General features: G+C 38.0%; 1 protein-coding gene across 4 annotated transcripts in view; it reads left to right on the plus strand.

The window, feature by feature from the left end:
* The window catches only part of LOC136858113 (protein PRRC2C), a 708,190-nt gene that overhangs the window by 257,502 nt on the left and 435,402 nt on the right, over positions 1 to 15,286 (plus strand). For all 4 annotated transcript variants that reach the window (XM_067137420.2, XM_067137417.2, XM_067137419.2 and 1 more), the window contains exons 15-16: positions 12,957 to 13,161; positions 13,248 to 13,512. In XM_067137420.2, the coding sequence (XP_066993521.2) occupies positions 12,957 to 13,161; positions 13,248 to 13,512 (470 nt within the window). The remainder of the gene's footprint in view (positions 1 to 12,956; positions 13,162 to 13,247; positions 13,513 to 15,286) is intronic.

Genomic DNA, 15,286 nt, shown 5'->3' on the forward strand with positions numbered 1-15,286 from the left:
TCCACGCTTGGGACATGATTTCATTGAAGGCAATTGAAAAGAGCTTCAAGAAAACAGGAATCTTGAACTCATTAGACGGGAATGAAGATGACTTCGTATGGCGAGATGTGAGCAGAGATAGCAATAGCAGCAGTTCTTCCTCCAGTGCTGGTAGTGAACTTGAAGACGGTACCCTATAGAAGTTAAGACTTTTCTTCCTTTGTCGGTATGTCATTATTATGTACTTACATGAATTGAACTTTTATGATTTCATATTTATTTCACTTCAGGTCGTATTGTCAGCTCGTAACGGGTAGAGAACTTTCCAGTGTGGGTACTTTGAATACGTGTCGCCAACTTACCTTATGGTACCCTATCTGGCTTTCAGAAAGAATCGTGTGCTGTAGAAGCGCTCGCCATCTCCTTTTGTCTTCATACATCTTCTGTTCCAGTACATCCATTTGTATCTTCTCTCCTCCACATCTGGTCTTACAGTCTCTATCCAATGTTTTCTTGGTCTTCTCTGTGGTCTTCTTCCTACGAGGTTAAGGTCATAATATTTTCTGGCAGGTCTTTCCCTGTTCATTATCATTATGTGCCCATACCACAGAAGTCTGTGTTTACGACACGGGTAAACCTCAATACCAGCTACTTTCCTATTCACTTCATTTCTGATCTTGTTCTTTCTGGTAGTTTGGTTCATGGTTCTAATGAATCTCATTTCAGTTGCTTGGATTCTACTGAAGTCTTTGTTTAGTAGGGTACATGCCTCTAAACCGTACGTGAGGATTGGTACAAAGTAAGTGTCTGACTTGACTGTAAAAGTTTGATGCTTTCTGTGTCCTGCTGAGTATTTCCTGCCTAACAGTGTTGTCTTTCGAGATTGTGCTTCTGAGGTACTTGAGGTGGGAAGCTGATTCGATTTTTGCTCCTTCCAGAAATGTATTTGAGCTTGTTCCTTCCCTGTTATGGTAATTTCCACTGTGTTTATTTTGCTCATCTTCAGTCCAATATGTTTGAATGTGTTGTTCCATTCATTAAGTTTCTTCTGAATTTCAGCTTCTGTCTCTCCCTATAAAAGCACATCATCAGCGAATACCAGGGCATTTGGTTCACTGTCCCTTTTCTGATAAATTTGATGATCTTGTCCATTCCTATTACAAACCAGCGTGGTGACAGAGCACTTCTTTGTTGAACACCTCTCTTTGTTTAAAACCATTTTGATTGTCTGTTGCCTATGTGGACACAGCTGTAGCACTTATGGTATAGCATCTTGACTTTGTCAAATCAAGTACTTTGGCAACTTTAAGGTCTTCCAGACATTCCCATATCTTGTTTTGAGGAACACTATCATATGCTTTTTCAATGTCCACAAATGCAATCACAAGATTTCTTCCATATTCCCAGTACTTTTCTGTCAGCATCTTTACTGCAAAGATAAGATTCACGGTACTTTGACCTTTCCTGAACCCATGTTCTTCCTCAAGCAAAGGTTCCACTTTCTTCCTAAGTCTCATTTCTATGATCTTTTCCGGCAGCTTCAGCGAGTGTGACAACAGCGTGATGCCTCTGTAATTTCCATATTTCCGTCGGCTGCCCTTTTGGAACAGTGGGATAATGACTCCTTTACTCCAATCTTCTGGAATTTTGTTACTATCCCATATTGCTGATAACACTCTATATAGCCAAATGACTGTAACCACAAAAATGTTTGAATCAATTGTGTGTACATATTTGAAGTATTCTTTTAAATGTAAATAAATTGTAAATAATTTTCTAATATCTGAATTCCTTGAATAATTTACGCATCTGAAGTTTTCACTTGTATTTTTTGTCCAGAAAGTGCGTTAATTATGCGAGAAAATACGGTAATGTTTGGGAAGTTTCCTAGCTCCCCTGACTTCCCGTACATAGACTCTAGGTACATAATGTTCTTGCTTCCTAATTTTCTTCTCGATGACACTGTGCATGCTATCGACCTTCATTTGTGTATGTTCAGCTTCCAGGTATTTTTAGTTCACAATAACTCCTATATTTACAGTAAAGTGCAGGAGAGCATTTGATACTTTTTGGAATCTATTTTCGTACGTACGTACGTACATACATACGTCACTCCAAATGATGATTTTTGGTGATTGTGGTACGTTTTCAACATTTTTGTTTAAGAATCTCACTAGCATTGAAGCAAATACATTACTGTCTAGATCTCCATTGCCATCATGTTGCATCCGATGTACCTAAATTGTAAGCAGACCAGTTTTGGAGTTTGTTTGGTTTTGGTTTCGTGATATGCTGTGGATGCTTTTATATCTTGACAAGAGTCCTTTTTGGATATCTACTGCATACACTCACTTTATTAGATTCCTGTGATGTCCCTTTCTTTCTCTGTTTTGATGTGTTTTTTCTTTTTTGGTGATTCTAGTAATCTTCAACTGAGACAGTACCAAGATTGTACTGTATTCTTGTCTCGCATTGATCTTCCTTGGGAACGATGAAGCCAATGTTCATGGTCTTGAATACTGTATGAAAAAGTTCTTTTTTTGGAGCAGGTTGAACCTCAGTGCAGTTACGTTCATATTCAGTAAATAGTTGTGATTTGCTTTCTCACATTGGCTGCAAATACGTCTTGGTAGTGCTGGCACAACATTGTGAGAAATTTCTGGATTTTGTGCCTTATGTCTGCGTTTTGATTTGGCAGTACAGGAAGATATGGAGCATTTTCATTCGTGAGCTGTGGTTCATCAATGCCATTTTTATTGTTTTCTTAACCACAAGTCCATTTAGAGGCAATTATATGACCCAAGTTCAAACTGATTTTTCCGCTAGAGAAAATTAGTTCAGAAACATTACTTTTAGACTCCCTCACTGTTATTACCCACTTTCAGATAATATTTGAAAGAGGTATTGTTACAGGAATTCTTACCATCAGTTCTATTGATTTATCCACTATTGATACAAATGCAGCCTTTTTATGCCTCCCAAGTTTTGATGTCCTTCTAGAGGTTATCAAAAAGTGTTTGCCTTTCAAATTTGGCAACTTGCTCACATTTAAAGTGTCTTACACCCTCCTGCCTCTCCTTGGCAAATTTATATTCAAAATTATCTCCTTTCTTCAACCCTAAATACTTTTCCCCTTTTGTCCTTTTATCTAAATTGACACTCCTTGTCCAGTAACTTAGTTTTACGTCTTCTCCTTTACTTTCTTGAAATTACTAACTTCCAGGATGTGCACATTGCAGCATTCTTATCTAGATCTTGACCATCCTTCATATCACCTTGTCCTTCCACTTGAGTTTTAGCTTGATTCCTCAGCACAATCTGAATTGTGTGTGTCTGACCTACACCTTGGTCCATACTGTGCCTTAAATCTCTTCTTTTTTGTGTGATTTTCCTCTGCATTTTAGGATCATCATCATAAGATGAAGAAAAAGTCTCATTCATGCGGTCACCAGGAATTGCTAACATCTGCTTTATTGTGTATTGTCGTTTTTCCTTCCCCACTCTATTGTGTCTGTTGTTTGACCTGTGGTTGAGGCAGTCTTATTCAAACCAGAACGAGTAAAAGTTAGAGGATTCATTTTCTCTACAATTAGCAGGGTACTTAATTTCCTCCAAAGCAGCAGCAGCAGGTAAATTCACATCCTCCACAACAGCAGCAGGTGTATTTCTTTAGTTTACAACAACAGTCAGTGAATTCACTTCCTACACAATAGCAGCAGATGAACGAATTGTTGAAGAAATTACCGTATTTCCCGGCATAATTGTCATACTTTTTATACCAAAATTTTCGAAAAAATAGTAGGGTGCGATTATTATACGAAGAATTTTTAATACCAGTATATTACTCATAAAATGTATTTATAACTAAATTGTATTTGATACAAATTTAAGATGTACGTAATACTCGCGTTTATACATCAAAATAATTAAAATAGTCTAAAACAAAATTCATAATTATTCACAACAATTCAGCAAATGTTTTTCCAACCTGAAAATAAAAATGAACGTATTAAGTTAATTGTCATTAATTTGAGTATTAAAGTTAAAATATAACACTTGCAAAAAATTATAGCTTTGTTGTGAAATACGGACTTACCGGTACACAATTTATTCCAAATATTTTGTGTCGCTATCGTAGGTTTCGGTATGTGATGCGCCGTCCTCACCGCTGTTAATAACAGTATCAGATTCTTCGTCGCTCTGCCACACTGCGTCATCTTCGGATCCGTCTAGTGCATTCGAAATCTGTCCTTTTGAAGATCTTGGGGACTAGTTCAGGTGGTACAAGATCCCAACACTTCATCACCCATGAGCATAACAAGTCCAAGTGTGGACGCCTGATATTTCCAGCGGGCGTCAATTGCTGATCGCCTCTCATCATCCACTCGTTGTAAAATCGACGTAAGTGGTCTTTAAAAGGTTTATTAATACATATGTCTAGTGGCTGCAAAGCAGATGTTAGGCCACCAGGAATGACTATCTGTCGTGTCTTATTTTTACTGAGAAGTTGCGTCACTTCGTGAACGAGGTGACCTCGGAAACTATCTAAAACGTGCAAAGCTGGTTGTTTTAGTAGTGCACCGGGTCTTCTATCCCACACAGTTTTAACCCAGTCCAGCATGAGTTCTACGTCCATCCAACCCTTTGGTTGCACTCGTACATGAATTCCACGGGGAAACTGTATATTCTTAGGCATCGTTTTCCTCTGGAAAATGATGTAAGGCGGCAACTTTCTTCCGTTAGCTGTAATGGCTAGCATTGCCGTGGATCGCAACTTCTCACTACTGCTGGTTTTCATTAATACACTCCGTGATCCTTTTACCGCAATAGTGCTGTTGCGAGGCATATCAAAAAAGATTGGCGTCGGACTGGCATTACCGATTTGAGAAAGCAAGTACGAAGTTTCCTTGCAAAAACGTATGACAAATCGGTGAAAATTTACAATCTTGTCCGTGTAATCAGCAGGCAACTTTTGGCTTAATGTTGTTCTCCTTCGCTCTGATATTGTGTCGTCGTATGAACCCCTTAATCCACCCACGACTCGCCTTAAACCGAGTTATGCTGTGTTTGCGCGCTACCTCCCGTCCCTTAATTTGTAACATTTCATATGATACACTGCAGGCATTGCAACGTATTTCATTGACGTACATAAACACTTCTTCATCAATTATAGGAAACTTCCCTGTTTTAGGACCTGTAAACGCGCTTCTAGAAGGGTTTGTGCTTTTTAGCTTGTTTTTAATTTCCGTCAGTCACTCACTGAAAATTTTCTTTCTGCAGCTCTGTTCCCGTGTTGTTCAGCAAAGGCAATTACACTTAACTTGAAGCCCGCAGAATAGTTTCTATATTTACCCATAATTGCTTATAAATACTTCACACGTTAATGTTTTGCAATATAAATGACTTTCCGTAATTGTTCACTATTAAAACAAATTATTTCTACAAACACCCCAAACACAAGTTAAAAACTTAAATTCCCACGCACACATGTCTACAGTAATCACGTCAGTTACAAACAAGTAAAATCTGTGATCTGTCCATTCCAGAGTAGCCAATACTGTTAGGCAGCAAGGAAGCATGCAGCAATTTGTTATCAGTTGAGCTCGTTGGTTGCGACACACTAGTGCGCTTGAGCAAAGCTTGCAAACCGGAGCATGAACGTCTCCATACATCGCTCTAGCTAGCGTAGTGTAGATCTACTGTAGTTGACTGTGTTCCGAGAGACGTCAGTAACAAACATTCATTTTTTTCAATTTCTTTTAAACATACGGTAATTAGGTTAATATTTCTTCCCAGTTATTGATGATTTTACATTACATTACTGATGAGTTTATAAAATAAAACTTTAATACCATTGGATAATAATTATCTTGACTGCTTGGGTAAAAGTTTTCATCCCATGCCCGGACACTTGTGACGTAGTAGTAAGAGTCTAGCGATGACAGCTGAGATTTCGTAAATAATTCGGCTGACCGTGACCTGAATAATTCCGTGGAAATCTGCGTTATCGTCTTGGATTTCACTTTGTGCGCAATAACGCAGGAGCTGGCCCCATGGTGTAGGGGTAGCATGCCTGCCTTTTACACGGAGGCCCCACGTTCAGTTCACAGCCGGGTCAGGGAATTTTACCTGTATCTGAGGGCTGGTTTGAGGTCCATTCAACGTACGTGATTACAATATTGAGGAGCTATCTGACAGTGCGATGGCAGCCCTGGTCTAGAGAGCCAAGAATAACGGCCGTTAGGATTCGTCATGCCAACCACACGGCACCTCGTAATCTGCAGGCCTTCGGGCTGAGCAATGGTCGCTTGCTAGGCCAACGTCCTTCGCGACTGTTGCGCTGGGGGGTGGGTGGTTGTAATAACGCAGAATTCTATCAGACCTCTTGTCTGCTAGAAGACAAGTGTGTGTTGGTACCGGTATTTCCTGGCGACGTTGCCGATAAGCGATAACGTACAGCCTTACGTATTTCAAATGAGAGCTCATATGTAGCTGGTGAATAAATTGTACACTGTCTTGCGACCACATTGTCAAACTGCCAATAGCCTACCGGTAACCCATGCGTCATACATATACCGGTATTATTTATTTATACGTTGTGCAACATCTCGCAAATGTGACTGTGTTGCCAAATTGCCCATAAACCATACACGTATTTAAATTGTGCATTCATGTTTAACTTACATTGCTGTTCCATTTACCTTTTAACCAGATTGGTGTATAAAATTTAGACCTGCGACGATTATACGATTAAATGTTTAAAGTCTGATTTTTTTATTGAAAATATAGGATGCGACGATTACACGGTGGCAACGTTTATGCTGGGAAATACAATATGTAGAAAAATGTTGTTTGATGAAGCTATTGGTTTCATTGCTTTTTACTTCTCTTCTTATGAATGGAGGCTGTTGTGTGGCAGGCTGGACCAACAGTTTTATTATGACATTCTGTTTTCTGGTACAAGAAAATTGTAATGTTGTAATCCCGTACAGTATTGTCTAAGGATTTTGTATATAAGGCGTGTGCTTACATGGACAGCGTGAATTTTATGGGCGGGCATTGCATACATTCGTTTTAAGGTGAGCTTCGAACTGCCCAGCTAATCATTCTGGCAGTCTGTGTCTTAAATATGTCCGAACAGCTTTGAACATTTGTTTTGGTAAAACCAGTTTTTTTATTTCTGTTGTAGCATTTATACTTACATTGCAAATTATAAAATTTTGTTAAACAGTGTAAATAGCAAAATGTTTTTAAAAAATCACATATGGCAATGTAGTGTATGAAAAAGTGCCGAAATTCTTTCAAAAAACTTAAAACTTCGGAATTTAGAACCCAATTAAATTCATCCGTGATATTTATTTGATAGATATAGTATCTGAAAGCTTATAATAAATTAATTCTCATGCAGTAACAACCAACAACATAACATATTAAGTGGTACCTGGCTGTAGCCGTATCTTCTACATTGGGTTGCAAAAACTATCAAAATAACAACTTTAACTTCTGCAAATGTTTATAGGATTATTATGTAACAAAATAACCCAACAATACCAAGCAAAAACTCGCAAAACTGTTACAGTTGCAGACTAAAACACAATGACTATAAACCTGTCTAAGCATAAGATTATATTTGCTGTTATTGCAGCCAAAAAAAAAAAGGGCAGAACATCAAGACCTCGTAAAAAGGTTGCGTAATTATGTAAATAAGAAACTATGGATATGCAGTTACGCGAGAAATGTGCGTACTGAAAGCTTACACTATAGCCATGGAACTAAGCATAACAGGATGAAAATTCACTACCTTTTCTTCTTGATCACCTGAAAGCCTCTGAGCAATGCTAGTTCCTCTCCAGAAGCGTAATTCATTGTAATTAAAAATCTTTTCAGCAGCAAAACGTACACCATTTTGACGTCTGAGTGTATCTCGTATTAGAGTACCAGGAGACTTGTGACAATTTGCCACTAGGTAGAGATTATAAAACAAAGACTTTTATCAATAATTAAAAAATCCTGAACCTTTTCACATACGACTTTTTGCATGCACTTTCAGTGGTGATATACAGAACAAAATACACGTGTCTAAATGTATAAAATGGTTCCATAGCCTTACTGAGTAGTTTAGTTGGGCATTAATTCTTTGAGCGCCAAAGAATGATTTTTCATTCCTCCATGAACTCGCCGAAAGTGCCAGGAATCGTATTTCATCCCTTGTGCAGACTTGTTTAGAAAGTTCCGTAGTTCTTCCTTTTCCAGAATGTGGTAGCACATATATCAGTATATTCTTATCAAGGAAGGTGTGTGGCCACTGAATTACTTGTTTTCGTGTGACAAATATTTAAAAATGTGAAGGCCGTGTCTGCGCATCTCGCGCACGTGTCAACAGTGATGGCGGACATAGGCAACGAAGTGTTTACAAATGATGATCTAAGCGATTATATAAATAGTTAATGAAATGATGATGATTATTTAGTATCTGAAAGTGAACTGGGCTTCATAATAGTGTTGAAGACACTTCTAGTTAGGTTATAGTTGGCGAGAGTGATTCTGAAAACTATTTTGTAAGTGGAAAACCGCCTTTGCCATGGTGAGAGATTATTCGGAGTATAATTAAGATTTCCACAGTAATATTGGTCTTAACAATATCATTACATTGCCATTATTTAGTGAAGTTACGCCTGATAGCGATTTCCATACCATCTCTCACTTTCCTCAAGTCGCCGACTGAAACGTGCCCCGCCCCGTGATGTAGAACTCATAGATTAAATTTTGATTTTTTTGACATACCCTTCCAAAATGACAGTAAACTCGGAGGCCACACACCTTCCTTGATAATATTATTCTGATACGTGCTACCATCTACTGGAAAAGGGTGTACTATAAGAAATATCAACAGTTAGTGTATCATACTTTTTAGAACTACATATTTGCCTCAAAATTTGGATTTTCATTAATTGTATATAAAAAATTTAAATTCAGGATTTATTTTCATTTTAACTATAAAATACATTTAGATAAAACGTGCCATTAATTGCATATATATATAATAGAAAGAAATTTTTTTTTCACTGAATATCTGTATAAAGTGGCACTCTTGGCCTGTACCTAACAAACACGCGTGGCACAGAGGGGGTTAAATACTACATTTTCTCATTCAACACATTCTCTTTCCTGGCCCTTTGCAGAAAATTCTTACCAAGATTAATGTAATTACAAGTTTCCATACCTCTACGCGTAATCACGTTCATTGTCCAGTCACTAGCGGAAGAATAACATTTGTCATGGCCATTGTCCTATAGAGCATCATCCTTGGTTCTGTCATGTGAATGAGCTATACCATGTTCTTAAAGGATTTTTCACCATTGGTAGTGGAATGTAGTCCCATGCACATTTTACCCACTCACAAATTGAAGTTGCATCCGGCTGCTTTGCTTTTCCATTCTGTGTGAATTCATTCTCTTTATCACCCATCTATTTTGTAGATTGCTATTTCAGTGCTGCTTTGAATGGTCAGTTTATAAACACATTTTGTGTTTGGAGGACAGATGTTAGGTTTCCAGGGATAATTAGCAAGTCGTTTTACTCTTCTTACAACTTAATGTCACACTTCATGAGTTATGCATCCTTGTAAGATCATGTTTCATAATTTAGCGGCGGGCCCCGGGCTACGTTGTCTACTTGCTTCTTCCAGTCAACTACACGGTCAGTATCCATCCACCCTTTCAGATTCGCTCTCACCAGTACACTGTCCACAAATACTTTTGGAATGGTTTTTCTTTTTAAATATCATGTTGATACTGTAGTTGAACATCATTTATAAATAGACAGTTTATTCTGCATTATCAATTTCTGATAATATATATTAAAGCAACAAGCAAAGTTCTCGGCGCAAATTTATTATGTAGCAATGAAAATTCACTACGTTTTCTTCATGATCACTTGAAAGCCATTGAGCAATGCTAGCTCTTCTCCAGAAGCGTAATTCATCGCAATTAAAAAGTCTCTTAGCCATCCTTAGCTAACTTTAAAGCCTGTTATGCTTATTTCCCTGGATATAGCTTAAGCTTTCAGTTGGCACATTTCACTTGTAACTACACATCCGTATAGTCTCTTCTGTATGTTATCAAGCAACCTTTCTTCGAGGTCCTGATGTTTTGCTTCTTTGGCTGCAAAATTCCCTTTGATTACTATTATTAATATTATATCGTCGCCATAAGACCTATCTGTGTTAGAGCGACGTAAAGCCCCTAGCAAAAAATAAATTACTATTATTTACTTTAAGTCTTGTTTTGTTTTTGCCAATCATGAATATAAATTTCTTTGACATTGTACTTTGATTTAGCTGTGAACAAGCGATAATGAGATCTTGTGGCTGTACTTAACCCCAGAAGGACGTGTCTGTACTTAACCCCAGAAGGACGTGGCTGTACTTGACCCCAGAAGGACGTCAGGGAAATACACTATTTACTATATCATCTACTACTGTTGAAATAAATTTTAAGCAACTCCAGAACTTTCATTCATTTATTAATTTTTACATTAATGAAGTAGTTAATTTCTCATCACATATCATATTCTAAGCATTACCCTTTTTTGTTGAATGGTACAAAGCATGAAACGTGCAAAGCATAGTTACATTTGATACACATTGTAGTGCTCTTCTTTGATTAATGTTTGTAATAAGCTGCTTTTTTTCTTAGAGTGGGTGTCAATTGAAAGATATGCAACGTAAATGCTCCACTCCGTCAAAATGTGCATCCACTTTACATTTCTTAGATGGCCTTCCCTTACCTTTACCAGAAATCACTCTTTTATTGGATTTCAAAATAGATGTGGCCACACTTTTTCTAAAATTCAAATGATCTAGTTTTCCACAGTCTTTCCGGTAGAGTTTCCAGGCCTTTTTGTTCTGCTAAATCTATCATGTGTGCTATCACGGGTAAATACCATTTCTTTCCACTGATTGACATCCTGTAGAGTGAAATATTCTCATCAGCCTGATAGATCCCACCCATTTCTTTGTTGTAAAGTGAAAACAAACCCGGTTGTGTCACTGAGATAGTTCATCTTTGCACAGGTGAAAAGCGGAGAGCCTTATTCAGAGGGATCACTGTGTCAAAGTTAGTTGCTGCTGTAACTCTTGATCGCAACTGTGAACCTAGAAGGTGCTCAATTGTAGGGAAATATTCTGCTCCTCAGTCTTCATCTGTGACATCTCCAACAGGAGGGAAAGTTATTATGTTAAGTGATTCAGTGTCAGGAACTTCATTCTCTTTGAGAATCCCTAATAGTTCGTTTAGAGTAAGGGCTTTCCTGAAACAAAAGTAACTGTTATTTCCCCGACGTCCTTCAGGAAGAATGCGCAACTTTAGGTCATGATTATGTAGGCCAGCACTGATGAAGCCCACTGAAAGCTCATCTCATACTAAAAATGACATATCTAGTATAGTATCAAACTATGTTTTGAATGATCTGAAAATATCTAGGAAAATAATATTCACACTTCTACAGTGACATCAGTCAGTTCTTCCATTGCAAAAACACTGCTTCACTTTGAACGTTATTTCACTTCAGAAAGATGCTGCATTGTAATGAAGCCAATTGTAAACTGATGAGAGGATACCAATCCTTTTGTAAACTAAGTAATTCACGCCACAAACTAATTGTGTTCACCGCTAGATGGTGTTGAAATCATACTACCCATTCATCCTTCTGGAAGGACGTCAGGGTTATCTGGGTGCACTCGTGGTTCACACTTCACTTCTAATGTACTGCTGACAACACACAGTTAGAGGCCAGGGGAGACCGTAACAGGATCCATAGTTTGAGGTGTAGCTGTACCAATTTTATTTCCAATAAAGCGTGCACCCCAGTGTTTCTCCGCTAAATTTTGGAAAAATTTGCATACATACAGTATATTAATGCAAGATGGTGCTCCAAAAAACAAAGGAAAAATGTATTAGTTGCGGGAAGCTGTGTATACGTACTTAATTCGCCTGGAAACAGTCTAGACATGCATCATATTTGATAGTCTTTGGACTCTATTAAGGAAAAAATTCAGAAAACAAACGTAACAAAAATGGCACTGAATAGTACATTAAAATTTGGTTTGCCAAGATAAAAATAACTGTTAAAGATCGATTGAATGCTGAGACAAATCAGGTCCCTTATCTATGCTAAGGGGATGCGTACAATGTATAGTCGTAAACTTAATCATTGGTAACATGTCGTACAATTTTCATTTAAACATTCAAATATGTTTTTTAAATTATTACTTATTATACAATCTTTCTGCAACAGCTGCAGTTTGTGCAAGGACAAAGAGTACCTTAACAATAATAATGGATATAGATATGACTTGTTTTTAGGCCCATGAATGGGAGTTATCACATTGGTGGAATCATTTGATTATTCCTTTTGTTGTTATTGCTCTAATGGCACCAGTTAGGGGTCAAGGTCTAGGGTTAACTGATAGGGGTGATTTGAATGTGTTACCATAATTTACTTGTAGAGTATAGGGTTGTTAGGATAGCGAAGACATAAGATTGAATAATTGCTACTGCTGATTATAATGTAGAGTAGAAAGTTTTGAGAGGAATAAGGAGGGACCAGTATTATAAAAAGGGTTAGAAGAGGATGGCAACTGACGAAGCATTCAATGTATATTACCTCAGATCAAATTAACCTGTTAGCTACATCTGTCTGCCTTCTTATTCCTCACTATTTTTTGGGTGCAATGTTCACCAGCATGAACCTGATATATGAACCTTGTTTTGATTTTGGAAATGTACTCTTATAAAATGTACTGTCATCAAAGTAGGTTGTTGTAACAAGATTTGTTAATGTGCCTTTTAAGAATAGCTTCTCTTGTTAAATGGAAGAATGAGAAGTTAAAAAAAAAAAAAAAAATACAAAACAAAACAAAACTACTTTTAGCATACTTGTGAATGAATTTTCTATAGTTCCAAAAATAATTTTAGGTTCTGGCAGCAGTAACAATATTGGTGTAAAAGGAAGCCATGCACCTCCGCGACGTTCACATGCTGACAGCGAAGCTTCAAACTCAGATCGCGAAAGAGATAGAGACAGAGAACCTGAAGATAGAGATCGAGAAAGACCCCCTAGTCGAGACCCTAGGGATCGTAGAGATCGTCACACTCCGGAATCCCATGATAATAGAGACAGGTGAGTTAATGTTAATTTGTAACTGGCATCAGTGAAGTAAATACCTATATTTCTATTTCTATTGCCTAAATTAATATGCTTCCTAGGTACAGGCAGAATGCACGTGAGAGGGACCATCGCTTGTACACTGATAGTGCTAGTAATACCAGAAAGATGTCTGGTAGTTATTATGATGGGCCTCCAGAATATGGACGTAATTACAGCCGTGGAAGTCAAGATTATGATGGTAGAAACCAGGATTATGGAAGAAGTAGAGAGCGAGATTCAGAACCGGAAGCTCGTGATAGGCATGGGTGGGATCGTCATGATCGGAGAGAACCAGACGCCAAGAAGGAGCTACACGATAGACACGTAAGTATCACTGCACAACAGTAGATGCTATGCTTGTAACAGTAATTTTTGGGTGTGAGGTTTCTTATTTTGCCAAGTGACTGCATGAGATCCTCTAAGGTTGTCGAAACACTTGTTCTACTTTCCATTTCAGAAGTGCTTAATAGGAAGATATACTTGAACATACTGCATTATATTTCTCGTTTTTGCCATTTCGAAGGAAGGAATTTTTTCCTGATATTAGGGTTTTAAATTTAATTATTGTTAGTAAGAAGACAACTTTTCTCTAGCCTTTTATGATGTGGTATATTATCAGTCGACTTAACCCGTCAACGCCCGTTGCTTGACTAGGAGGTAATTTTTGCTGATTTTCATAACTTAAGGTCCTTTTCCTGTCTAATGAAGGAATCTAAAGTCAAACTTCCAAATTCGGTAACAGAAATGTTAAATGAGGTGTCACCTACAGGTGACACTGGGCATTGCAGATGCTGTTAACAGAACACACACATTTTAGAACAATGGCTTTATTATTGTTATTAGAAATGAAATGATTAAAACATAAGAAAAACAAGATAAATTTGATCAAATATTCACTTTTATTATAATAGCAAACAGAAAATGAATACTAATACAGTGAATTCACTTTCAATATCATATCCCGCTTGGTACGAGAGGCTATAGTCCTACTGACTGCTTGTGTGAAAGCTGTACCAGCACTGAATATGAAGTCCTACTTGGCACGTCTTGCACATAATTCTCGTTCTTTTGTGGCAGAGGCCGCATCTTCTCTGGGAACATTGAGTTCTTTCATGCTGCCCAGCATCAGGATTCAATCTGACTTCATGTGGAAATCATAATTTGTAGGAGCTCCACAGACGTTGGTTTTCTCTGGTGGTTTTCCATAAAGCCTACAGTATGCCTGGACAATAATTCTTCGGAACTGGCAGTAAGTCAAATCCTTCCCATTCTCACACACTTTTGCTACCTGCCATGCATTTTGGCAAGCCGCATCTAGACCAAATGCAAATAGAGGAAACCACCATTTCTTTCCTCTAAATACAACCCTAAGGCCGTCAACATTTTCATCTGATCGGTCGACGCCTCCCATGTATTTGTCTTTTTGAATCATTGACGGACACTCGACTTGAATTCGTGTTTGTTTTCCTTCAATTACTCCAACTCCATCGACCTTCAGCATTGGACTAACTCCTTGACAGTTTGAAGCAACAGTGACTACACTGTCGTCATGCCACTTTACAACCATTATGTCCTTATCTGCTTTATACAACAGTGCTCCCCGCTTTTGCTTTCTGAGCATAGGTGTGCTTGTGAGTGGGCATTTTTGAAGATGATTTTCACGGAGTGTACCCGTTTCTCCGCAATTCTTTTCAGATAGTGCATCTAGGAGTGCAAAAGTGGTAAAGAAGTTGTCAAAATACAAGTTATACGGTCCCTTCTCTTGAGGTAGACGTGATAACATTTCCAACACCACTGCCGGACCAAGGCCAAACCCTTCTTGTTCAGACAGCTTTGCTGACTTTGCTCCCTGATAAGGTTCAAATGTTACCAAATAACCTTTCCGCGTTGCAACACACCATAGTTTATATACAAATCTCAATGGTTTCCCATGGATATGATGCTTAGCACTATGTCTGCCATAGTACGGAACCATTGTCTCATCAACAGCTACGTATTTCTTTGAATACTTTGAGAAATCATCTCATTATGGGTATCGTGTTTCACTTCCCAAAACATGCGTATGTATTGAGGAGTCAAGTACGCTGTCAGTAGCAAA

This window comes from Anabrus simplex, chromosome 1 (assembly GCF_040414725.1).
Source record: "Anabrus simplex isolate iqAnaSimp1 chromosome 1, ASM4041472v1, whole genome shotgun sequence".
NCBI lineage: Eukaryota > Metazoa > Arthropoda > Insecta > Orthoptera > Tettigoniidae > Anabrus > Anabrus simplex.